General features: G+C 39.6%; 1 protein-coding gene across 3 annotated transcripts in view; it reads right to left on the bottom strand.

The window, feature by feature from the left end:
- Positions 1 to 1,737: 1,737 nt before the first annotated feature.
- The window catches only part of AUH (AU RNA binding methylglutaconyl-CoA hydratase), a 147,323-nt gene continuing 121,438 nt past the window's right edge, over positions 1,738 to 27,622 (bottom strand). For all 3 annotated transcript variants that reach the window (XM_012472203.2, XM_012472204.2, XM_021674263.2), the window contains 4 exons: positions 10,451 to 10,638; positions 7,026 to 7,076; positions 5,803 to 5,850; positions 1,738 to 4,168 (listed from right to left, as the gene is read on the bottom strand). In XM_012472203.2, coding sequence (XP_012327626.1) covers positions 4,091 to 4,168; positions 5,803 to 5,850; positions 7,026 to 7,076; positions 10,451 to 10,638 — 365 coding nt within the window. In that variant the 3' untranslated portion in view covers positions 1,738 to 4,090. The remainder of the gene's footprint in view (positions 4,169 to 5,802; positions 5,851 to 7,025; positions 7,077 to 10,450; positions 10,639 to 27,622) is intronic.

Below are 27,622 nucleotides of genomic sequence, written 5' to 3'. Positions count from 1 at the left end.
GTAGCCCTGGGTGTAATTCCTGACTCCAGCATGCACCTGCCATAGGGCTGTGGCTAAGCGATCCCTCTATGGTCTGAGTCTCTTCCTCTGTGCCACAGGAATAACCAAAGTGCCTATCCTTTCGGGGATGTAGTGTCTGTAAAGCACCTGGTAGGTATTAATGGCTTCATAAACGTTACTCATTATCACCATAATGCCAGCTCTTATTCACTCATTTTAGAGGTTATTTTCAGTGATCTTGTCAAAATGTTTTTCCTTTAATCAAAACACCACGCAGCACTGTGTTTCTATATTAGGCCTTTAAAAAGGAACTTACATGTTTGTTCCTAGGAGCTCACTTTGGGGCCCTAGGGAACTGTCAGCTCCCGGAGGAGAGGCTGTCTCCACGTCTTGCCACACTGGCGCATCTCCACGGCTGCTCCCGAGCCACGCGGCGTACATGTCTTGATCTGTCCTTGACATCCTTTATTTTCCCCACCAGTTCTCCGGTTCTCTCATGCTGCCCTGAGAATTATTTTGGAAAACAAACTGTGCACACCAAGTTGCTTATTAGGTGCTATCCCTCTAAGGAGTGGCTGAATTTTTGGAGGTTCCAAAGAAGACTGTGAAAATTCAAGGGCCAGCATTTGAAACAGTGGCATTTTTTGGAGCCTGAGACACAAATATATTTCAACAGATGATCTGACCACCTTCCGCCTCCTAAATACCCCAAATCACAATCCGTATCCTGCTTTACCTACGTAGACAAGTAGGTCTTACATTGTGTTACCAGAATATTAGCCATTAACTTTAAAATGTTGTTTTTTGTGAAACATGTATACAGTTATTAATATACTGAGAAAATAACTTCTATTGCTATTCCGATAAAGTTTGATACATACTGACATACGTATTAGTTAATATTTTACTAGATCAGTAGACAAATAATGGCATGATTTACTATTTCTGAATGTCTGTGTGCCAGGATCTTTGAAAGCCCAAATAAGAGCAAGTGTGGGGCATATTACCAGATGGAGAAGTTCAGGTCAAGTGAGGAAAAGGGCCAATGGCTGGCCGGCAACCCACCATGTGCAAGTATGCACTTTTTCTAAGTGCTGATCCACAAATTGACACTCTATTACTTTGGCCCATTCACAAAGCACTTAGAAAAGTGCTACCAGAAAAGCAGCACTTGGTGACAAACCAATTTTTGATTGCTAGAACAACAACAAAAAGATGACTTGATTGACAGGAAAACCAGATCCATTATTACTGAGAACAAACCAAACTTGAAAAGATCCCTTAAGGTACAGAAATCAAGCTCAGAAAATCTCTTATTTTGGGGCCATTACTGGAAGTTTTCTCTTGCCTCAGCACTTCAGAAATTTGAGACCTGTTTTCCTTTCCTTTCCTTTCTCAGACAAGTTAGAAATTAATCAGCACTAACTTACTTCAAAACCAGTAGGCCTCATGCGCTGAGATAACGGAGATTTTTTCTTTATTTTGCTTTCATCCTCTGAATTCTCTGTGCTCGATCACTCATCCTCCTTTTCTGAGAGGCTTCTCTAACCTAGTGTGAATACATGGATATGTCTATCGTATCTCCAGCTGGGTGCACCAACAGGCGGTGTGCTGGAGAGAGGAACAGCCCATGCACGGGGCCCTCCCCAGCTAGCACGGCCCCGCCCAGAGTCCCCTGAGCTTGACCTGGGGGAGGATCAGGACTACTTAGCAGCAAGACCAATTCTGAAAGGAAAATCAAGAGAAAGGCAAACATTTATTCAGATAATTGGACATTTTTCTCTGCTATAATACATGAAGTCTGCAATATCTTAAGTCACTACAGGACTTTGCTTTCAGATACATTCCAGTGACTTCATCAGAAATTGTTAGGAACTTAGATGGTGCTCGATCAGTGACAGTAGACTATGAATCCAAGTACAGAGAAATGAATCGTACAACACACTCTTAATAATTTTTTCCTAATAATTATTTCCTGCTCAGTTAAAGAAAAAGTGGTATTTAGCATGTCACGGAGAGTACAAACTGGCTCTGAAACCTTTAAAGGACTATGAAAACAGCAGCAGCATTTTAGGTGCAAATTATCATGCACAAAATGAATAGCTCAGCAAGTATATCAGTGAACAAGTTTGCATAGCCCCCCGATACAACCACCAGAGAGAGCCATTATGTGAATTTTAATAAGCTCCCTTTATGATGATCAGCTGAGCAGTCATCATAAATCTGCAGAGCTGGACAGGCACGGTGGCTCACGCCTGTAATTCCAGCACTTTGGGAGGCTGACATGGGTGGATCACCTGAAGTCAGAAATTTGAGACCAGCCTGGCCAACGTGGTGAAACCTCATCTCTACTAAAAATACAAAAATTAGCCGGGCGTGGTGGCATGCCCCTGTAATCCCAGCTACCTGGAAGGCTGAGGCGGGTGAATCGCTTGAACCTGGGAGGTGGAGATTGCGGTGAGCCGAGATTGCGCCACTGCACTCCAGCCTAGGCAAAACTCCGTCTCAAAAAAACAAAAAATCTGCAGAGCTTCACCACCTAAGGTGATAAGGAGAAAAACAGTGCTCACCTTAGCGTCCAAACATTAGTGAAGACACTGCCTACCTTTGCCAGGTCAGACATCAGCAGATGGCCAGTCTACATTTGCTGCTTACAGGAATTTTATAATTAAGGTTTTTAAATTCCCAAGTTATATGTTTCAGGACTTAAAAAATAAAAAGTCTACATGCTTTCAAACAGCAATGAAGTCGCCACAATGAGGATGAAAATCCACAGTGAAATAGGTGTTCATCTGGTATATGGAAATGTGAGAGGAGGACACCTTAGGGACACAGCGGGCTGCACCACAGTGAAGCTTGCTGCAGTATTCAGTGGGCAAGGGGCACTGCCAGGAAGGCAGTGTGGTTTAATAAAATGAAGTAGCACTATCTCAAATTATTTAAGGGCATCAGAATGTTCTCCTTCCTTTTTCCACAGTGAATTCTACTGTTCCGATGTCCCACACACCTCCTACCTATGCCTGATCCCCAGGTGTGGCTACTCAGCCATGCACCCTGGAGGCCCTCCCTTTATAGCTTCTTGGCCTGGCCTGGGTAGGAAGGCATGATGTGTTTGTTAGAGAGGAGAAAAGGGTTCTTATGCTTACCTCTTTCCCTTACAGAAACTGGATGCAAACAGCTGAGGGTAAGGAAGCAGAGAATAGTCTCCACTTTAATCCACGACCCCGTCATTTCCATGCTCCAATCCTGGCTGCCCCATTTTCTTCCCTCCTTTGTGTACAAACATGGCCCTTCCTAGGCCAGGCGGCCAGGCGGCCAGGCGGCCAGGCCACTTGCTGGGAGGAGGTCCTGGAAGTCCCACTGCACCAGGACTCCCATCCGTTTCAGTTCTTTGGCTCCAGTCTTTGGATTAATTCTTCACCTTTGATACTAAATTACAGGACTGACTATGTAAAGAGGTTGCCTGATAGAAGCAGCGAGGAAGGCTTGTTTCTTTTAAAATCCAGCATGCAAATGATATAATCAATTCAAAAAGAATGGGATAAGAGAAAAATTCCCACATTTTCTTTTCACTAGTTTTATTTATATTAGGTAGTTTTCACTCAGAATATCAATTCATTTTTCAGGTTTAGATGTATGTATATGTATCTGTTCATATGCATCAATCACTTAGAAACTTTATTTGGTATAACTTCACATTTTTGGTATATAGAAATAATTTTATTTTCTTAATGCAGCACAGTAGACATATAATCAATATTATTTCCTAGTGTGCGATATATAAATTATTCACATTAAAAAATTAAGAACAGAAAGCCTCTTATGCAGGAAATATTTAAAAATGTATATCTAACTTTGCCTGTTTTCTGACAATATACACTACTAGCTTTATAAATCTGAATGAATATGACATTTACATATTTGAATGAAGTACACGGATGGGTCCATTCTGGATGCTAATTACACTATATGAATAATTTGCTCTTTGCTTTGGTCATTGAGATTCGACGTGCTCAGGCATATAGTGGATCCAAAAGACACTTCCAGAAGTACATTTATTACATTGGCATCTTAAGAATTTCTGTTCCTTCTATTCTCCTTTATAGCGAGGGGGCCTTTTCTCTTTAAAAGCAAGAAGACCTTCAAGTCTGTCTTTCGTTGGAATGGTCTAAGAAAAACAAAACATTAAATATATAAAAAATGCTCAAACAACTGTAAAAGTTTATCAAGCACTATCTGAGAAAACTACCTAGAACCACATTCTTAAATTTTGAAATCTGTCAGTCACTTGAACAATTCTAATTATGTAACCAAACTCGTAATTCTTATTCCAAGAGGTCCTCTACCCCATTTTGCTCTTCCTTTTGCAGTTTCCTAATAAGGTAGAAGGTTATTATTGATTTATCTCTTTTCTCTTTTCTTATATATACATCCAATGCTATTTCTATCGCATGGCTTTCACTATATCACACAAACTTTGAGAAGTTGAATTTTCACTTTAATTCAAAATATTTTATAATTCCTCAATACATCTTTGACATATAACATTATTTAGAAGGGTGATGTTTAATCACTCAATATTTTGGACTTTTCCAGCTACCTTTCTTTTATTGATTTCTAGTTTAATTCTATTGTGGTCTGGAGAATACCCTGTATGATTTCTGGTTTTTACATGTTAGTAAGTTGTAATTTATGGCCAAATGTGCTTTTAAAATTTTTCTTTGGGTTCTGAGGCTGTCCATTTCTAAGATGCTTGTAATTCACTTTCCTCACGCACGTACTCATCAATGACAGGTGGTGGCTGACATACACAGGATGGGCACAGAGTCACACTCTAGATACTGCTCGTTTAAACGAGTGCTCGTGCAGTTTCCAACTCTCAGGAAAGGCAGAACAAAACTTTTTTGCTATTTCAGATGCCCTAAAACAAACTTCTATCTTTCAGAGAAAGACAAAAAAGGGAAAACATTATTTTCCTCTACAGGAAGACCTACCAATTTATGTACAGTCCTCCCTCAGTATCTGCAGGGGATTGGTTATAGGACCTCCTGCAGATACCAAAATCGGTAGATCCTCAAGTGCCTTATATATTAATAAAATGGCATAGTATCATATTACCTATGCATATCCTCCTGTATACTTCAAGTCATCTCTAGATTATTTATAATACCTAGTATAATGTAAATGCCATGTACACAGTTGTTACACTATATTGTTTAGGGAATAATGATAAGGAAAAAAGTCAGTACATGCTCAGTACAGATGCAACCATCCTTTTTTTTTCCTGAATATTTTCAATTTACACTTGGTTGAATCCACAAATGCAAAACTTACAGATGAAAAGGGCTGAGTAAAAAATAAAACTGTAATTTCATTAGTGAACCTTCAGTGGGCAGGACAGAAGGCTCAGAACTTCAGGCAAAGCCAAGGAGAATCACCCCCAGGTTGCATGGCAGGCACACGCTCATCACCGCTCTCCTCGACCTCTCTACACTGGAGTGGGAGGCCAGGTCCATACCCTCAAAAGTAAGCATAAGCCTAAGAGACAGCTACTGCACACACAGGACTGACTCAGTTACTCTAAGAGTTTTCCAGATTACACAGGCAAGAGACACGCCTGCGGAACAGCATCTATCAGAAGAGCTAGTAACAAACAGCAGAAACAATTAATTTCAACCCATTTGTATGATTTTGGAATGGGCACAAGGGTAATCTTGCTCAGTGAAATTCATTTCAATTATACAGAAGGTAAATATAATTTGTAAGGGTCATTCTCATTGAATTTGTGATTGTATTACATACCTGAGCATAACAAGCTTCTTCTATGGCTAACCCTGTTACTAAATCGACCTGAGAATAAAAACATAATCCATTTCAGCAGAAGTAACTTTGTAAAATATGGTATATTCAATATAAATTCAAACTGAATAACCCTATCCCCAAAGCACAGAATCCTTTGATACAGTACAGCAGATCAGAGTGCGACCAACATGACAGACACAGAACCAGGCTTCCTGGTTCATGCTGACTCCACCACTTGGAGTTGAGTTACCTTGGGGAAGTTATTTAACCTCTCTGTGCTTCAAAGAAGCGTATCTGAACAAGGGGCTAATTGTAATGCTCACCAAATAGGGGTACTGTGAAGATTAAATGAGTTAATCTAGGTGAGGCCTTTATATAGCACCTCACACACACACATACACACACACACAAACTCAGACACACACACAAACTCACACACACACGTGCGATAAAGGCTATATAAGGTATTTGTTATTAGTGTTGTTACCATTATGTTAATATTTAAATAAACCAATCAAATACTTTTACAAATTTATGAAACCGTATTCATTGCTAACAAAGTCAATCTCTTTTTACTGCTACACAGCCCAGGAAGACCCAGTGGTTCCTCAGTCTACGAGAAGGAAGCACTTCTCTTTAAAATACCCATAATTTAACCAAAATATAACAACTACCATGAAGAATCAAATAAATGGGTATGTGCACCACTCCCTCCTCCCTGGCCTGGGGCCTCCACTCTTTTGCAGTCACCTCCCTGGGGTACCCTGAGGACACACAATGGATTTGCCTTGCATTATGTGTGCGTCCCTGCAGAGAGCACATTGAAGCTAAAGGTGGAGAGAGCTAGGAGTTCTCCTTGGAATGTTTTGCATAATATAATACCGATGGTAAAAATACACGGAATGCCCTGTTCTTTTGGTTTTCTATTAACTACTAGACAATAAATCTGTTAACTCGATGGCAAAAATAATGAGCATGTCATAAGCTTCAGGACACTGGTAAAATTACTGAATTCTGTGATTATGATATTGAATTAGCAATAACTGTAAGAATGAAATCAATGACGTAGCTGCAAGGAACTTCAGTAGCTTTCAGTAATAGTAGCATTTAAACAACCATATCTTAGAACTTTAAAAAAAAAATGTAGAAGTCTAAACATGATTCATTTTATTTAAATCTCCACTCTCCATTCCAAAAACAAACTCAAGCATTAAGGAACCTACCTCCATCCCTTGATTAATTGCCAATTTTGCCACTCTCACTGCAACAGGTCCCTAAAATTCAAATTAAAGAAGCGGACTTTATTATTTATGCAAATTATGTTGTATATCTCAGTAAGATTCAGAAATTCCCACCACTGGATCCATGGCACAGCCAACAATGGCTGTCAGACACTAGATGGAAAATTGCCATCAGCACATTATTTAGATTCCACAGTGTTCTGTTATGCTCCAAATTCCAGATCCTTAAAGGTCAGCAGGTAGTGCACGTCCAGCTGTGAGCTTGCTCTTCTTCAGAAACACTTCCTAGAAGTTAAGTAGAGGAAGGAAAAGAAGGCAAAGTCTTTTGCCTCAATACCACAAGAGGTTTTGACAGAAGCTCGGGCTGGGGATGAGGCTGTTGCTATCGATTAAGGTAGGGCTCTGATATCATCTGTTTCAGACACTGGCTCTCTATCTTTCCTCCATTAGCTTGGTAGCTAACAGCAATGATGGTAGATTAATCAAGAGTGTCCTCTAGGCAGTGTTCCCACAGCACAAACAAATTTGAAGTCTACATAAGTCTTTCAGGATGTAGAAGAGTCACAGGGGAATGAACTGGATATCTGCTGTGAGAAGGAAAACGTTACCTGTGTCTTGCAGAAGCCAAACTCTTACCAAGCTAGCCTACAGAAAAACCAGAATCCCTCAGATGGAATTTCGTTATTTGATCACATTTTAAAGTCCTAAAATACCGTTTATGGGTGATGAATGTGAATTCATCACAAGGTAGGCCCTAAACAACAGGCACAGCAAAGGACTCTTGGATGTGACATGGATGAATGCATGAAAAGACATGTTTTCCTATCAAGGAGTTTCTATTATTAAATTTGACCTAAATAAAGTTTCTTCCACATCGTGTTGACAGACCTTTTTCAAAGGCCACAATTTCTAAGGCTATGGTTGTTAGACAAGTATCTTATTGATAATTCTTCCCATTGTGATGTGCATGTGTGGCAGACACCAACACCATTTTTTTCATGATCATCAATCCATTTTATTAAACAGTGTGCTCCTCTAATTTTTCAATTTTCATCACCTACTGACCAAGAAAAGGTGGCTGTCAAATTCCTAGATGCACACAAATCCCTATCCCTGTTGTTAAAATGCAGATGTGGACTCAGTGGGTCTGAGATGGGCCTGAGATTCTGCAAGTCTAACAAGCTGCCAGGAGATGCCCACGCTGCTGGTCCACACACCGTACTTTGGGAAGTAAGACTTAGAAAACCATAAGAAAAACAGGAAAATTCAAAATGCTATTAGAGATAGTATTTGATTTAATTTGTTTCCCCTTTAAAACATAAAACCAATGCCTTTTCTTCTTTACAAACCTTTTTTTTCTCAGATAAATGGAAGTAATATATAATACAGATATCACCTAGAAATACTAATTTTACAGATGCTTTCAGTTACTCGGAAGACTAATCATTTGGCAACAAAGTAAAAAACATAAAAAGAAAGATGACTCCATTCAAACTTCATTTGGTAACTTGCGCATATAATTTTGCTATCACATATTTTCTGAAGTAACTCAACATCTGCTTATATGTTTGTTTGACCTGGAGTAAAATTAATTTTAATAATCAGCGTTCTCAGAGGAGTGTCCTTCAGATGAAAGGTGACAGAGGCACACACACAGGGACTGTGATGACAGCTGGGTGACCACACAATGGGATGCGGCTCAACATGCTGGGAGTGAAATGAGGGAGCAGGGGGGTGGAGGGAGGGACGACAGTGCCCACTTTCTTGGGCGGGGCGGTGTGTGAACAGTGGTGGCATTTGCTGCATGGTGCTCACAGGAGCACCATGGGAGACAGACCAAGTCAGGCCCTGAGGGCTAATAAGCTGCCTATAGGGAGTTCTGAAGCAGAGAGCTGAACATCTGTGTCAAGAGACCAGGAGCGGGCGCTGCAGATCATCAGAACTGGAATTCTGCCATAACCTTTCTTAAACACACCCCTTTCTTTCAACTGAGATGTCTTGGTCATAAAGTTTAAAGCCAAGGTAAGTTATAACACCAATATTCAGTCAAATTACTACTCTCCTGATACTTGTACCATTAATCTCTCTTTAGGTAGAGATTTCTCTAATATTTGGTGAGAATAAGTTTGTAGTGAGTCTTTTCTTTTTAAGGCAAAAATATTTTTTTATTTGCTTTCTCTCCATCAATCCAACAAGTACTTATTGAGCACCTACTGAGTGTATAGGTCTCCATTACCTTTTATGGGAATAAATTATATAACGGTCCTTCCCTTAAAGAGCTAACAGCTCCTAGGTTAATTAAGAAGGACCAGAAGCATCAACACCAGGCAGTGTGGTTTTAAAAACTGATTCAGCAGGTGCATACCAGCAGAGTGGGGCCTGGTTTGTCAGCAAAGGCTCCTGTGCTGAATGCCAAGAACACTTTCTGAAATTGAATGCAAAACTCTGAACAAATGTGAGCATTCAAGCATTTTTTAAAAGATAGATCTCATAGCATTCCCAAAAAGATCCACAGCCCACAAAAAGGTTACGAAACCTATTTGAGTTAAGCAATCCTGACTTAGAGAGAAAATTATTTTGACTCCAGAAATGGTTAAGGGGTTATAAAACTTCACAGTTCACTAGAAATAAAGGAATGTCACTACTGTTTACAAAGCAAAATAAGACTCTTTCACTTAAATTTAAAGCCCTTTAATCTTGTGATTTCAGACCAAAGACATATTTGAAAAATATATCTGAACAAGTGACAAAAAGAATCACTTCAAACAGGACTGTCAGTGCATGGCCACTGAAAACACTCATGAGTCAGGCATACAAGACGTGTTCTACATTTTGAAAGCATACTTGTGAGGAAGCACAAAGGAGTTAAAACAATGCCTATACCACCATGAGCACACATGCAGAAAGACGGCAACTTCTGCTTTTCAAGCAGGCTTTTCACTTTTCAAGTGAAGCCACTGCAACGAAAGCCCACTCTGGCACAACAGACTACAGTCCCTTACTAGAAAACAGAATATTTCAAGGTATTTTGATTTGGGGTGGCCCAGCGTGACAGCCAGCCTTATCACTCCTTCTCTCCATGGCTACGCCTTCCGTTAGAGTGCTCAGCTGGTGAGCAAATTAAAACACCTTGCTAGGAAGTTGTGCACACGTGACCAGTGTTGTTCAAGGGATATTTTACCAAAGTGTGGCTACGATAAGACCCTTGGAGCATCTTCAAAGCCTCACCTGAATTCCACAGGATTGTAATGTTTAGCTTGTGTAACAGCTCAAGTTTCACAGAGCCCATGCATCCCTTTACTTGGATGCAAGCCAGGGCTTCTTCCGTATGCAAGATGACTGCTGTTTCAGTCAAAGTGTTATAAAGTTTCCTAAAATAAGAAAAAATAAACTCTAATGAGAAATACCTGAGGTAAAAACTCTCTCGCCAGGTCCAGGGCCTTTCTGTAGGCAGCATCTCCCTCCTGGTTCTGTTCCAGAACGTGGCTGATTAAGCCCACTGCTTTGGCTTCCTGGCCATCGAGGACTCGCGCAGAGAATATGAGCTCCTTGGCCAGGGACATTCCAATGGCGCGTGGCAATCGCTGTGTCCCCCCTGAAGGGTGAAGGAGAGAGAAAAGGCAATGATTTGATACCTTTTAGTTTGAACACTTCAGTGTTTCATAGCTTCATTTATGAAAATAGATCAGGGCCAGAAGTTTACATGTTAAAATGAGTAGCTGGAAAACTACTTCAGAACAGAGTCTAATTTCTTAATTCACTTATAAGACTAATAACACCAAAAAAGGACTGGAGAGCCTTACATCCTTATTAAATGATTTTGGCACTGCGTATAACCTGCAACCTTTCTGGCATACCCTGAGTCCAATCCACAGTCATCACCGTGTCAGTCACCATAAGGTGAACGGCAGTGGACAGGCAGTACCAACCAGTAAGTCCACTGACCAGAAAGGTGGAGTTTCATCAAGCTCGGCATTCTTCTTTCAGCTTAAATAAAACTTAAACTCTGAGACATTCAACTCATATTCTTTCAAAGAATCCTTTATGGTAAATAAACTGTAAACACATTTTAATTTAAACATAAAACAAGATAATTATTCATGAAAATAGGCTTTGACCTGGTGGTAGTTATTTCTCAGTACCAGTCCTGGTCATCTCCAGTCCTGGTCATTTACTCTCCTGGATATGCTCTCTCCCACAAACACACCCCTCTTCCAGTTGGTGAGGAAAATCCACTCTGTGTGGAGTAAGAGCCATGCATTTGGTTTTGACGTTACCATTTACTACTTTAGGGGCTTCGGGAGTTGATTAACTCTTCAACTCCAAGGGAACACAGTGGGTATATTAGCATGATTTAGGGTAAATTTAGGGTCAGAATAGTTCTGCAGCAAAAGATGCCTATTTTGTTGAAGATGGTCGAACTCACTAGATCCATCTACATATCCACTACAGTATCTTCCAGTTGATGAGGATGGGATCTCATTAAATACAAAGTTGGGCAAAAGCAGGTAACACAGGTCTAGCCTCAATGTCTACCAAGAAGAATACAAAAATAGCTGCAACATCGGTTTTCGCCTAAATCTCACCCTTACAATGTCTGTGCCAGGAGGCAGAGGAGCCGCTGACGGCCCCCTTTCAGAGCAGGAAAAGCAAACTGACACTCACCATCTTACACAAGCTCACTGGGTTTCACTTGGCCCACAAAATATAAAACTTTTTCTTTCTGCATTAGCTACCAATATTTAGAACTAGGTGGGTGATTGTATCTAAATACCAATTTCCACCTGTATCAACTGCAGCTGTGCCTTTCAGACACAATGTTCTTTCATGTGCCAGTCTCCACCACTCTCCGTTACCGCAATACCCCATAAAGCATTACGCCAGTTCTTTTCTTTAAAGGAAAGCAAAATCATTTTTTGTTCACATCTCTATGAAAAGTGGAAAAAAATTAAAGACCACAAAAGGCACATGCTTAACAAAGTATGCCTCAATTGGAAGAACAGAGCTTAAGATGCCTTATTAAGCAAACCACATTAAGAACCATAACTAATATTTAGAAAACAGATATTTAGAAAAAGAAACCCTGAATGAACTGTAAAAGGACTAACATTTTCAATACAGATTGTTTTCAAACAAATACAATGATAATGCTACTGCAAAATGCAGTTATTACGTGTTTAAGCTGCCCAAGCAGTTAGAGATTGCGAGTTTATGCAAGTGTTTACTTGATACGGCGGAAAATATGTGTCTGAAGACAATGAAGAATTGACAAATTTAAATATAACTGTTGACAATGATGTTGCTCAGTGTAGTAAAGATAGGTCTGAGAACTTATGGGATATGCTGCATGGAAAAGACAAGCTATTTATGGTGCTTCCAATGGCAGCTGATTAGAACACAGATATAAATATAACTCAGATAACTATATTTACTCATGGAGTTGATGAGAATTTTGATGAGACTGAAGAACTTAACGAATATATTATTCATGATAAACACATTAGGAAATGGTTCTTTTTTGTGTTCTGTGAAAAGCTTAATGTAGACTGGTCAAAATTAACTAATGTGACCCACATTGTTAATGTTGTACTTTTTATTCAACAGAAACAACACTTTGCAAGTCCCTGAAGCTCACATTCATTCATCACATTGTTCCATTTATATTATAACTCCCCAGGTATGAGGATTTTTGCAGAAACTTAACAAACTAACGGTCATGTAGGTGGTAACTAATACTATGAAAAAGACTCAGTCCCTTAAGCTGAGGGGCACAGAGCTGGACGCTTTGTTCCGTAAGTTGGATGCACAACACAATAGACTGCTGGCAGGCCTGCCGTGGAGGCTACAGGTATGGTGCACAAGAGAGCTAACTTTCTGACCTACTGAAAACAATGAATCACAGGAACCAGGGAAAAACCCTTGGTGGCTCACCCACTAACACTGCATCTAGGACTTGACCTTTTTGGATGACATCACAAGTCATCTACTTTAGTGCCTCATATAAATGGAATCATTCAGTATTGCCTTTTTGTGATTCACCTGTTTCACTTAGCATAATGTCCTCAAGATTCACCTCTGTTGTAGCATGTGTCAGATATCTATTCCTTTTTAAGGCTGAATAACATTCCATTGTACATATATACCATATTGTGCTTACCCATTCATCCCTGGAAGGATACCTGGGTTGCTCTACTTTTTAGCTATTGTGAATAACGCTGCTACGAACATAGATATACAAATATCTCTTCAAGACTATGCTTTCAATTCTGCTTTCAGTATACTCAGAATGGGACTGCTGGATCATACAGTAATTTTAGTTTAATTTTTTGAGAAATCACCATAATGTTTTTCCATAGTCACCAAGTCATTTTACATTCCTACCAACAGAAAACAAAAATTCCAATTTCTCTCCACCCTCGCCAACACTTAAATGTTTTTTGTTTTTTTGATAGTAGCCATCCTAATGTGTGTGCAGTAGCATTTTGACACCTGCCCAATAGTCCCATAGACAGTTCTTTTGGATAAACACAGAAATTGACCCTTCTGCTGTTAAGCTTGAAACCTTTATCTGTTTTGAGTTTCTTTCTCAGAAAAAGACCTTCAGGCTTTCCAAAAAAAGTATCAAAGGACTTTGATCACACCTGATGACTCCCTGCCCCTCCCTAGTTGTTGTTTTCTTATACAGTTACATTTCTTCCCTGCTATATAAACCTCTAGTTTTAGTGGGTCAGGGAGATGAATTTGAGGCTGAGCTCCCATCTCAGCAGTAGCAGCCCAATTAAAGCCTTCTTTCTTGGCAATACTTGTCGTGACAGTGATTGGCTTTCTGTGCAGTGAGCAAGAGGACCTAGACTGAACCCCTGGTGTTTTGGTAACAATTTCATTGTGACTAGAGATGCTGAGTGTCTCTTCCCTAATGACTAAGTGACAAAGAGCAAGTTTTCATGTGCTTATTGGCCAACCACATATCGTCTTTGGAGAAATGTCTGTTTAAAGTCCTTTGCCTATTTTTAATTTGCGTCTTGAGTTGTTTTATTTGTTGAGTTATAGGAGTTCTTTATATATTCTGGATATTAATCCTTTATCAGACATAGATTTGCAAATTATTTTCTTCCATCCCATGGGTTGCCTTTTCACTCTGTTGATAATGTCTGATGCATAAAATTTTTAATTTTGGTGAAGTCCAATTTACCTCTTTTTTCTCTTGTTTCCTGTGTTACTGGTGTCATATCCAAGAAATTACTGCCAAATCCAATGTCATAAAGCTTTTTCTTCATGCTTTCTTCTAAGAGTTGTACACGTTTAGCTCTCATGCTATGGTCTTTGATCAATTTTGTGTTAATTTTTGCATAGGGTATAAAGTATTCCCAACACTACTTAAAAGGAACATTTTTAAGTGATTACACAAATACATGATTTCATTCACTCATTCCTAATTTTAACTTTTAGAACATTTGTTTGGCAAGAAATTATCTTAGTTTGCAGAAATCTAAGACTGATGGCCTGAACTATATTTTTACATGTGTGCAACTGAGAGCAACACATCCCCTCCACCCATTAGGCATACAAAATTCATGATTTAAGCTTTTTAAAAATACTATAATCTGTTCAGTTTGCCTTTCTTAATTACTAATGATATTTTGAGCAAAGAACTTTACAAATGGAAGTTACAGCACAATATCAGACAACTAAACATGACTGATTGGAACCTAAGATTTTTACAAATACCTCAGGAATAGTTACCCCAAACGACAAAACTTTTTATGCCAACATTCATTTCCAGCTCTAAAGTAATTAAATTTATTAAAAGACATTTTCTATAAACTAAATGAAATTCAGTACTCTTGCTAGTTAAGGAAGTCAAGGTTTATTGCAAAACTACATTTCAATCCAAAAGGTGAGACAAGCCACTTAAATCTTGGTGTAATTATAGCTCACTGTAGCATCCACCTCCTAGGCTCAAATGATACTTCTGTCTCAGCCTCCTTAGTTAGCATGCCATGCCTGCCATCAGACTATAAACTCCAAATATAAAGAGAAGAACTAGAAAAAAAATTACTTCAATCCACCTTTTCTTAATTCTGAATATCAAACTCCAATATTAATTTAGAGTTAGGTAAAAGTGAAGGTAGTGTATCTTATTTCTGTCAGTTGATTGTTTCACACAACAATCAACTAGTAAAGTTGTTCTAGTAAAGGTTTGCTTTACTAGATTAGATCATATAATCTACTAGTTCCCTTAGGCATCTGAATTCAGGATTCCTAAAGTGCCATTTCTAAATAGTCTTAGTGACTGATGAAATTAAGCAGTGGAATTAAAAAATAGGATTTTCCTTCATGAAATTACAATTATTTCAGTCTAACAAGCAGCCCTAATGCATTTAAGATGACAGTGGTCTACAAAACTATTCAAACTCACATTGTCCATCCCAACTGCTTGCAACGCAGAGCCCTGACTCCTGGCCAGGATCTGCTATGAGGCTCCCTGGGCTGTAGCCATATACTCAGGGATTAAGACATCAGCAAGTAACATATTCTCAGGACACTCCTGAAGGTACTCCATTGTATGAGGAGAAATAAGAAGCTAAGCTGGTAATTCCAGGATAGCTCACAAGGTTTTCACTAAAGAACAAAGACCTCACAGCAACCACAGTTAATAATAGTATGTACTGTATGATTTTTGAACATTCTCACCACATGAAAAAAAGATAAGTTGAAGCAGTGGATATGTTAATTAGTTTGACTGACTCTTTCCACAATGTTTAAATAGATCAATATACCATGGTTAGGTGCAGTGGTGGCTCACACCTGTAATCCCAGCACTTTGGGAGTCTGGGGTAGGGGGATAGCTTGAGCCCAGTAGTTTGAGATCAGCCTGGCCAACATAACAAGACTCTGTCTCTACCATACACAGAGATATAAAATCAGCAAGGCATGGCATACTAACTAGGGAGGCTGAGGCAGGACGATCATTTGACCCTAGGAAGTGAATGATCTAGTGAGCTATGATGTCACCAATGCAGTCCAGCCTGGGTGACAGAGCAAGATCTGTCTCTAAAAATATAAAAACAAAAACAAAATTATCACAAATTGTGCCCATAAATATACAATTATTTGTCAGTTAAAAATAAATTTTAAAAAACAAGTGCCTTAAACCTTCCTAAGGGTAGTGAATTTACTGCACTTTTCCTTCCATAGAAAAGCAGCTATAATATTTCTGTCATTTCAACACCCCACCAGCCAAAGGTACTATGTGAAGTTAGGTGTACCTACACGATAGAATGTCCAGATCAGCAAGCAGAAACTGAGTTTCAAAGCTGCATTATTATGCTATCAAGAAAGCAAGTGCCTGGGCCACTGTCCTTCCCTTTCTAATGTGTGAATTCTTAGAGAACACAAGGGGATTTCTAAGGCTTTTTGCCTTAACTGTGTCAACTTGGGAGATTCTGTTTCAGTGGGTCTGAGGTGAACCTAAGGATCTGCATTTCTAACAGGCTCCGACATTCAGCTCGAAGAGGCAGCAGGATCTACTAACCCACTGCTCTAAAACAGGAGGTGGGGAGATAATTCTCTTAAATTAAAGCAACAGAATTTACATAACCAAATAAGTAACTGCAATCATCACCTCACATGCTGTCTACTTGTTGTTTAGGACCATTTTAGAATTCCTCCTTTAAAACTAATTTCACAGATGACAACCCATTTGTTCACTCACTGAAGCATCACTATGGAGGGACCCTATTCTAGGTACATGGATACATCCACAAACAAAACAAAGCCTCTGGCCCCTGGTGTTCAACACTCTCATGGGAAGCCCCATAATAAGTAAAAAAATACAGACAGTAAGAGAGCAAGGGGAGATGGAGTGGGGGTGGGCACAGTTAAGACAGGATGGCCAGGGAAGGGCTCTGAGCAGGCGACACTGGAACTGAGGCAGGAGGAAGCAAGGATTCCCACAGAGGTCTGGGGAATGCATCTCCAGGAGGAACATGTGGGGCACAGGTTTTGTAGGAATTGCAACTGATTCACTTGTGGAGCACAAGGAGGTCCAGTGTGGCTGAAGTGCATAGCAGAGCCAGATCCTGTGGGTCCCGTGGGTCCTAAAGGACCTGGGGTTTACTCTTTACTCTAAGGGGGACAAGAAACCACTGGGTATCTGAGAACATGAGAAACAGTGGTATAGGACTGTCATTCTCTAATGAAGATTTGAGCTTGTCTACCTAAATAAAAAACAGAGAGAGGGTCCCTGAAAGAAATCTGGGAATAAAGCATTGCAATGGGAATACACATGCCATAGTAAACTATGTGCATATTCAGGGAGATAAAGGAAAACGAAGGTTTTTAAAGAAAAAATGATGAAGAATACATAACTGTTTTGAAATACTTATCCTTAGCTACAAAGATCAGTAACAAGTGACATCAGTCTGAGATTGGACAGGCAGTTGAACAGACATCCTTGCAGAAGTGTCTTTTGTGTAAGGTTGCAATGGCTTTTGTGTAAGGTTCTGGTTTTTGCAGAGTGTTTTGTGATGGCATGCAAACCCTCTTTTCACAGCCTTCTCAGTTCTATTTGTCAGGGTAATTATTATTTTTAACACCAGTGACTCCATTTTGATTCCTCACAGATTTGAGGGAGAATTATGGTCATGAACTAAGAAGATGAAGGAGGTAGGTAGATGTTTGTACTATTTGTGGTGGAACTCCAACAAGCTCAGAGAGAACCTTCAAAACGAGTTCCCCAAATGCTTTCAATGTTGGTCATGTTTTGGCTGCTCAACATCCACTGCCTCTATTAAAATCCTGGTCTTGCTTTTGGAGACCCCTTTGGCCACTCCACTCCCCACTGTATCAGCCTTGATCAGTAAAGGAGCCCTGCAACTGAAGCCCAGGAGCCAGAGCTGCCTTCTCTGCCCTGACACAGTCAGACAAGCAACTACATCAGGTCTGGCCCACTGGATGCTGTTTCCCAGGACTGAGAGTCTGAATGGGCAACCTCATGGCATGGAGATTTGCCAAGCTCACAAGGAGCACAGGGTTGTGATATGCAGACCTGCCGCAGTGTAGATTGCCTAGCTCTGGGGCTCTTGGATTCCAGTTTGTGCTCTAAGCTTCAATATCTATCCATCTATTGATTTCAGAAGTCTTACAGTAAATTTCCTTTTCATTTAAGGTAGCCAGAGTCAATTTCCATTACTTACTCTCCAGAAAGATGAACGATACAGTAACAGAGCTACTAGTTTTCTCTTTTAAAAAGTCAGATGAAACTGGGAGTTTATCTGTTTTACTTTTTGCAAATAAAACTTATTTAAGTTCAATAAATAAAGTATTGATTGAGTAACCTAACAAGTGCTAAGCACTGTCCTAGGTGCTGAACCCACAGGCTGAACAAGATAGACCCATCTCTGATATAAACTTAATCATTCTGCAGGAGGGGAGCAAAGACAAATGCCAAGAAGCAAGCATGTGGGCCAGAGAGAAGGGACTGTGACGAGTGTTACAGAGAGAATTTCAGGCAGGGAAAAGAGTTCTGAGACAGCACACTAGATGACTAATTTAGATTGGGTGGTTGGAGAGGGCCTGCTTGATAAAGGTGAGGCCAATATCTGAATGATAACCACATATCCCAATGAAGATCAGGAAGAACACCCAGTGATGAGCTCAGCTGGTACAAAGAGGCAAAGGTAAGGCAGAGTATGGCCCACTGAAGAGGAAGGAGACTACTGTGGCTCAGAGGAAAGGATGTGAGGAGTAGCAGGACAGGAGCTTGGGTAGGCAGAGTAGAAGTTTACATTTCATCCTAGGCAAAGTGACACAAAGGCACTGGAGGGTTTTGAGCAGCAACTGGTATAATTTGATCTGCACTTTAAAAAGATCATTTGTAAGATTGAGGGAGAAGAGATAATAGGGGCAAAATCAGAGCAAGGTACCCAGTAGGCAGCTACTGCTGTCACCCAAGTGTAACAGGATGGCAGCTTGGACTGAGATAGGGCAATGTAGGGAGGACTTGGAATAAGCATTGTCTGAAACTGCTAGTGAAATGGAGTTGGGGGAAAGGAAAATCAATTTAATGGTAGATTTTTAGCCTGAGTGTGTGAGTGTTGCATATTATGAACATTGACAAGAATGGGGGAGCGGGGGAGAGGCTGTGCTCTGGTCATGGTAAGTATAAGGTATCTTTTACACATAAGAGTGGAGCAGTCATGTGTGAGATGGGACACAGAGAATAAGGTTTACCAATCATTAGTATCATACAGGAGGCATTCAAAGCCAGAGTCCTGAATAAGATCATTTAGGGAGACTGTTGAGACAAATGTCAGCAAGACCTGGACAGGTGCTCAATGAGGCTCAGCTGCTCAGCTGCAGCCAACCACGTTTTATAAGCCACCTTTCCTATCACCATTCACCCTACCCTTCCTTCAATAAAGCTGTCTGCCAGGGGTCATCTAGGAAAGATATTTTTCACTGAAATAAAGACATTCAGTAACACACAGGTCTTCTTCCACAATGCTGTCACCTCTACATGTGATACTTGGAGCTATGGCAGCCACTGTGATGGAAGGTGGCAAGGGCAAAGTCTCCAAACTAAAGATGGCACAGCAGAAAGACAGCACTAGGCTGCTGACCTTACCAATTCTGAAGATGTCTTACTTTGTGACTGCTTGTGATAATACAGGTCTTATGGTTTAAGCCAGCTGAAATAGGATTTCCTGTTATTTGTACCAAGAACATCAGGAAGTACAGATGAATGGAGGAAAGTGATTTGAACATACATTTCAGAAAGTGAAAAAGTAAATATTCTAGGGAAGTATGGCAGTGTTGCTGGGCAAAATTAATTACACATTTGAGACATGTGATCAGGAGATGAGTTAGCATGATTATCTTCCATCCCCAGGAACTTCTAGCTACTTGGTGGTGGGGTAGGAGGAGAGGGACTGGAACTTCGTCAGACAAGTACAAGAAGACAGGAGAGAACTAAGTAATACCAACAGTTGACACTGCTAAGCAGATACTACATAATAACACTATGTAAATCCTCCCAAGTACTCCAAGAGTATTCACTCATTTAATCCTTACAATTCCCCTATGAGGTTAGTGGGAAGGTAGCTAAAGTCATTTGTAAGAAAGTGATTATCACAAAGAACCATGAAATCTAAGCTGTGTGAGGAGAAAAGAGAGGAAAAGAGGATAATGATAGAGAGGGAAAGTGTTCCCAGACCCGAAGTTTTAGTGAGATCTGAGCAAAACTGGAAGGTTAGGATGCTGCAGAGTGAGAGGCAGGAAATCGAGATTCAGAACAGAGCAGGTGTGCATGATTGGAGGTCATGGGGTGACTGGGCTGAATGGGAAGGAGAAAGAGATCCCTGCAGGTGCAGTCACAGACTGGTAAAATTCAGTTCATGGACAGTATGAGACAATGTATAGAAAATGCTCATCATGGTTTCTGGAATAAATTTTCTGTGTTTTAAAAGTCACTGAAAAGCAAATATTTGAATACTGAGAACCTATCATTTTTAAATGGGAAAAATAATAATTTACTCTTAGCTAGCCCATCCAAAAGCTCCAACCAATTTCCCCACAAATCAATAAAATGGCTGGGAAAAATCATAAACTGCTATGTAACAGTCTACCACAATTTCTACATAATATTTAGCATTTTAAATGCCAATTACTTACTTATTGAATGCTTAATGAATTCTTTCAGGGATATGTGTATGTGGAGAAAATAAATCTATCAGGTATGGATGTTTCCTTCTTTGTGGCATTTAACAGATAATGTGATGAAAACAAACAAGCTATGTTATAGGTAAATGATGAATGCCAATAATGCTTAGAAAAATTAACAAAGAATTTCAAAACTGTTTTACTTATCTAGTAAAAAGTCTGGTGGTGCAGGAGGGAGAGAGGCAAGAGTCACTGTTGCTTCTGTGTGATGTGGTAAAGCTGTGTGCCGGGGCAGGAGTGAGAACTGTAAATATTTGCACTTTGTTCACATTTAAATCAATTTCTTTCTTTGGTACTCAAGATTCTCGAAGTGGATGTCTCTGACTCACTGTCTGAAGCCACAGACAAAATAAGAGGATGAAAACACTCAAAACTGATATCTTTGTTTCTTTTGCTTGTGATCTGTAAGTAATATAAAAATGAGTTTCTAGTTTATAAGTGGTTGATTCTTTTCATTTATTTACTAGTTTTCAAAATCACAAGGTGGTTCCCTAGCATCCTCTAACACTACAGTAAGTTTTTAATCTTTGAAAATCGTAATTAACTTAGAGATTTTTACCTAGTTGATGCACAACAACCCACTGAAGTTAAGATCTTTATTGATGCTTAAACTACCCCATCTTTGACCAGTGAGGACTTACTTAGATTGGCTCTGAAGTCCTTCTGACATGACCTAAAATAGTCATTGATAACTTCCTGTTATCTGGTGTCACAAAATGTTCCAAGCTCATTGTGTACATTTCCTCCTCAGACCTCAATTCCTTTTAGTGGAGCTACATTTTAAAATGTAATGGTTTTGCTCATATCATGATCAAGTTTATTTACAATAGCAATGATTTCATATGGTATGTTCTGAATTCTTTTAAAAAGAAAATGTGGGCCGGGCGCGGTTGGCTCACGCCTGTAATCCCAGCACTTTGGGAGGCCGAGGCGGGTGGATCACGAGGTCAAGAGATCGAGACCATCCTGGTCAACATGGTGAAACCCCGTCTCTATTAAAAATGCAAAAAATTAGCTGGGCATGGTGGTGCGTGCCTGTAATCCCAGCTACTCAGGAGGCTGAGGCAGGAGAATTGCCTGAACCCAGGAGGCGGAGGTCGCAGTGAGCCGAGATCGCGCCATTGCACTCCAGCCTGGGTAACAAGAGCGAAACTCTGTCTCAAAAAAAAAAAAAAAAAAGTGGCAGATATACACCATGGAATACTATGCAGCCATAAAAAACAATGAATTTGTGTCCTTTGTAGGGACTTGGATGAATCTGGAAACCATCATTCTCAGCAAACTGACACAAGAACAGAAAACCAAACACCACATGTTCTCACTCATAGGTGGGTGTTGAACAATGAGAACATGTGGACTCAGGGAGAGGAGCATCACACACTGGGGGCAGCTGGGGGGAGGCTAGGGGAGGGACAGCGGGGGGTGGGAAGGGTGGGGAGGGATAACATGGGGAGAAATGCCGGCTATAGTATGTACCTATGCAACAACCCTGCATGACCTGCACATGTACCCCAGAACCTAAAGTAAAATAAAAAATAAAAAAAAAAAAGATTTTGCATTGAGGGTCAAGGCTTCTCTTTTCTAACAAATGATGAGCACTAAGTATGAGCATTACCAAATGAATATGGGGAATGAGTTTTTTGGTAGTCAGTACTTCACTACATGATGCTACTGGATTGCCAACCTTTTCAGTGTCCACTTTATACTAATTTTATTGCTTTGATTTAACTACTTCCTTGAAAGCTTGGAAGTCAGCAACAAAATTTTGGGAACAGTTTTTTCAGGGTTGCATAAAGATCACAAATGATCACTGTCAGAAACCACGTTCCCTCAGTGTTTCCCATTTGCTATCTTCAGGCTGCATCGTCTATCCTTCAGATTACCTCATGGTCCAAAAAGGCTGCTGAAGCCTTACAATCAGGTCTGCAAACCAAATAGTAGGAAGGGAAAAAGGGGGAATGGGAAGAGGGTGCTCCATTTTCAAAGCCACTGATTAAGTACTGGACAACGGTATCTGTTTACATCTTACTGGCTAGAACTTGGCCATGTGTAGCTAGAGGAGGCTGGGAAATGTAGATTCCTTGCTGAGTGCTTTGCCATAGCATAGAGAATAAAATTAGGGCTCTTTCACTAAGGGAAAATAAAAATGGGTGGGCAATTAGCAGGCACTACTACAAGTGGCAAAACTGTTTTCATCATGCAACAAAACGTCTTCATGATTATGTATCACTTGGATAGAATAAAGATATACTGAAATGTAATATTACTGTTTATAATTTTCCATCATTTAATCTTTTTGAGAAAACATCAAGAATTTTTCTCCCTGGGTAATAATCTCCTGAGATTATACTACTTAAAACGCAACTTACTTTGAAGTAGCAACCTGTATTAGCAGAAGCTTAAAGCGCAGCGAGCTTTTGCCAAAGAGGGCAAGAAGTAAATGTTTAAAATATCTGGTTATCTCCTGTATTCCCTGCTGCCTCTTGGGAGCCATGAGAACCTTCAATGCCATGGGAAGACGCTGGCGGCAATCTGAGACTACTGTCCCCTTTCCTCCAAGACCAAAAAACCTAAATTCAAAGTACAAAATAATACAAAATACAGATGTTACTCCTCCCTTTTTATATTTACATGTATTAAAATAATCAAAAGCAAGCTTTATTTGACATTTCACAATCAATTATAATGTAATGTGTAAAGAACTGACCATACCTTATGATTTGGATTATAAAGTATGTTTTAGTAACATTTAACGGTGGAAAATCCAAGATTTTTTTTTTTTTTTTTTTTTTTTTTTGCCTTCATCTTTTCCCTTCTCAAGACTGCACAAAGAAAGAAGTCATACTGATGAAGGGGGATGCTCATAACAAATACTTCCAAGTTAAAAGTTATGTGGGTACTGAATTGAGGGCATTTACTGATATGATTAGAAGTGATCTCTGACTTGTGAGAGGCAACACTGCAGTACAATGCTAGCTTTGGATTATAAAGCCCACTGCAAATTGATTCCTGTGGAACTCTGTATCAGACAGCTTAGGCAAGACATTTCTTCATATATCAGGGCTTGATGCTTACAAAATTGACTTCCTCTCACTTTACAATGAAAGCATCAGCACCAGGGTCAAAGAGGATTGGGCTATGTGAACAAACATGGAATGTTTACTAATCTTAGATTGTGTCACAATCATACAGACACCATAAAAATATTTAACTTTCTATTTGTGACCAATGTTTAAAGTGTTGTAATACTTCCTATTCCCTGAGGCCTGTTGCAAAGCAATAAAAACACACACGCACACGCACAACAAGACAGAGGGATATGTAAGGAGAAAAACCGAATTGGCTCAACTCCAGCAGAACTGGCCTGAAGTACAATAGTTTGGGCTCTTTGTGGATTACAGTAAAGAAGCTTAGGCAATCAGGACTGGGATGGGGAAGGAAGGCTGGACATCAGAAATGTTTTGCCAGAGCAAATTAAGCAAACTAGCCACAATTAAACACCTTTGTGATACAGCTTTCGTTAATATTTATTATAGAAAGCTTTTTCAACTACTATTTATTATAGAAAGCTTTTTCAACTATTATTATGAGAAACAGACACACCAAAGTCTTATTCATTAAAAACAAAATTATGCTTATTTTTCCATGTTTACATGCACATTTAAAAACAAATATTTGCTAATACATTGTGCAATCTTTTCTTAAAAAATATTTTGAAAGATGTATTGTTACCTACTAGAGGAACACAAAATCTTGCTTTCAAATCTTTTTTAAAGACTGCCATGGTGTGCATCTATCCATTCTCATCCAGCTCCCACCAATAGCACTGTGCACCCCTCTGCCCTTGAGTGCTGTCTTGAGGCTGTGAACTAGTGGCTCTGAGGGGCCTCTGGAGGCTTCTCCTGTCCAACCCTCTCTCACACCCAATATGGCCAAGATGTGATCACATGACTTAAGCCAGACCAATCAACTCTCTCTCCTTTTCAGTGTGGATCTTGAACAGAGCAATGGAAACAATGGCTGGGCGAGTAAATTAGAGTGAAGGCCTCCAGGTAAGGGTATCTGGAGGTGTACTTCCAGGGAGAAGTTTCTGTGATGGTGGAAAGGGTTTGAATCTGTACTATATAATACAGAAGTCACTAGCCACATGTGGCTACTGAACACTTGAGATGTGACTAGAATGACTCAAGTTCCACATTTCTAATTTTTAATTCATTCTGATCAATTTAAATTTAAATTGTCACATGTGGTTAGTGGCTACAATACTAGATAGCACAGGTCTAGAGTCTCCCGCCACCGAGAGAGTCTCTGGTGGCCCTTTAGCCTCCCATGAGCTCCCTTTTGGTGGCAACATTGGTTTCTGTTCAAAATCAAAGAAACTTGGCATGACTTACAGTTCACTTCAACATGCCCAATGTCTTAGTGAATGATACAACTGAGTTAAGAAGGTCTACACAACATCCCTACAGTCCACGGCCAGGGTAGGAGGATGCAGTACAGCACAAAGTGGGAAAACAGCCAGCTAATGCCTAGTAATAAGTGTGTTTTGTGGTCTAGACAACCTGGGTCACACAAAAGTGACCCAAGATGGAAAACATTCTTAATCTAAATGATAATCTTATAATATAGCTGCCCATCATATAAAAGAGAAGTAGTATTGGCCAGCCTGATCTAAACTGAGATCTTCCCAACAGCCTACTCAACATAACATTTATCCCAGGGGTACACGAAAACTGTCCAGAGAAACAAAGCTAATAGAAAGAAGGGATCCAATGGACTCTTCTGTAGCAGCAGACATGTATCAGATCAATTTGTAGGGCTGCAGTAAGAAATCGACCTACCTACAGTAAAAATATGCCATAATATGCCTCGACAACTGTGTCTTACATGTGTTGCACTTTTTCATTCTAATCCCTAGTTATTTATATAGACAATATGCTATATATTATATATAAGCATATGCAATTGATTTAAAATCATATTAGTATCTACAAATATATTACAAGGATTATGACAAGGCTGGATATCTTTTCCTTTTTGAGATTTTGTGGTAGGTTTTCCTTTATTAGGTTTTGTAGTAGGTATATAATATGTATTATGTACGTATAATACATAAATACTTGTGTCAAATGAACATGAATACATAAACCAGCCCTAAAGTCTAGATTGTATTACTTTGATACAGTAATATTTGCCAGAGATGTTTCATATTTACCTTACTAGACAAATCATGTAACTATTGAGATGAAATATCAAACTTAATACCTTGATAATCTACAGATTCTACCCCTTAAGAGTTATATTTAACATTTTATACTTTTTAAAAAAAAATTAAACTCTCTTAAATTGTAAAAAAAAAATCAATTATGTATTATTTCCCAGGCCAACTGGACACTGAACATGGTAAAGCATAAATTATGTAATTTGTTTAACAAAGAAAATACTGTCATCATGTCTAATCATTTAAAAATAATAAGAATGATATTATTTATTGTGCACTACAAATTACTCTAAAGCTTAGTGGTTTAAAACAAACACTTATTCTTTCATAGATTCTAAGGGGTCAGGAACCCAGGAAGAGCTTGGCTGGCTCTCCTGCTCCCAGGCTCCCTTCCCCATGGCTGGCAGGCCTTCTTGGTCCTGCACATGTAAGCCACATGGCGGGGCACTGCCAGGGCAAGTGAGTCAAGGAAACCATAGTCTTTTTACAACCTATCTGAGAGGTGACATCCCACTGCTTTCGAGTCAACATGGTCAGCCTCACCCCACAGGTGGCATTACACTGTGTGAACACCAGGCAGCCAAGTTAGAGGCTGCCTACAACAAGGACAAAGACTGATCAAGCAGCACACATCATAAGGAGCATCTTTTATTCTACCCATCTTTCTTTTACCAAAAAACAATAGTTTTCTAGACAACATTCAGAAGATATTTCCCAAAAGTTCGAAATCGTCCTTCATTCTTTCCAAATCAAGAAGGACGTAAAAAGAACATGTGAACCACTTATCTGTAAAAAATAGGTCGGGCGCAGTGGCTCATGCCTGTAATCCCACCACTTTGGGAGGCTGAGGCAGGTGGATCACCTAAGGTCAGGAATTTGAAACCAGCCTGGTCAACATGGTGAAACCCTTTCTCTACTAAAATTACAAAAAAATTAGTAAAAAAATTAGTGGTGGCTCATGCCTGTAATCCCAGCTACTCCAGACGCTGAGGCAGGAGAATCACTTGAATCTGGGAAGCAGAGGTTGCAGTGAGCTGAGACCTCACCACTGCACTCCAGCCTGGGCAACAAGAACAAAACTCTGTCTCGAGAAAAACAAAAACAGCAAAACAATCTTTCTCTCCCATCCCAATCAAAAGTAAAAACAAAGCATACCATATAACTACTAAAATCTGTATCTAAACCAGCAAGAAAAACTACCCACAACATATAAAATGAATGTATTCACCAACACCTTTTCATTTTTAGGTTCAGTTGAGTAATTTATAAAAATCATCCAATGTTTGTAAAATAGTCAATGTACAGTATTAATAGAATATCAGTTAAAATGACATTGGCCAAAGGTGTTATAATAAAATGTTATGGGATAACTTCACAACACTGGCCCCCTGTAGACGTCCTAGTTAAAAAATTTGCACATAAACTTAATGTAGTCAGCTTTATTAAACTGAATATAAACTTAAGCTGTAAGTTTAATAAACATGTTTTAACATATATTTTAGTGTTCATATTTCAAACCACTTTAAGGCACAGCTACAGGTAAGATATATTTGAAATTCGCATAAATGTTGACACTTTTTCCTTCCCATCCACATCTCCCAACTAGCTTCCTACAGGCACTCTTAAGTATGTTGAT

This window comes from Aotus nancymaae, unplaced genomic scaffold (genome assembly GCF_030222135.1).
Source record: "Aotus nancymaae isolate 86718 unplaced genomic scaffold, 86718_ANA_hifiasm-v0.15.2.pri h1tg000041l, whole genome shotgun sequence".
Taxonomy (NCBI): domain Eukaryota; kingdom Metazoa; phylum Chordata; class Mammalia; order Primates; family Aotidae; genus Aotus; species Aotus nancymaae.
Note: the sequence above shows the minus strand (reverse complement) of the source record. Positions and strands in the feature narration are given on the sequence as shown.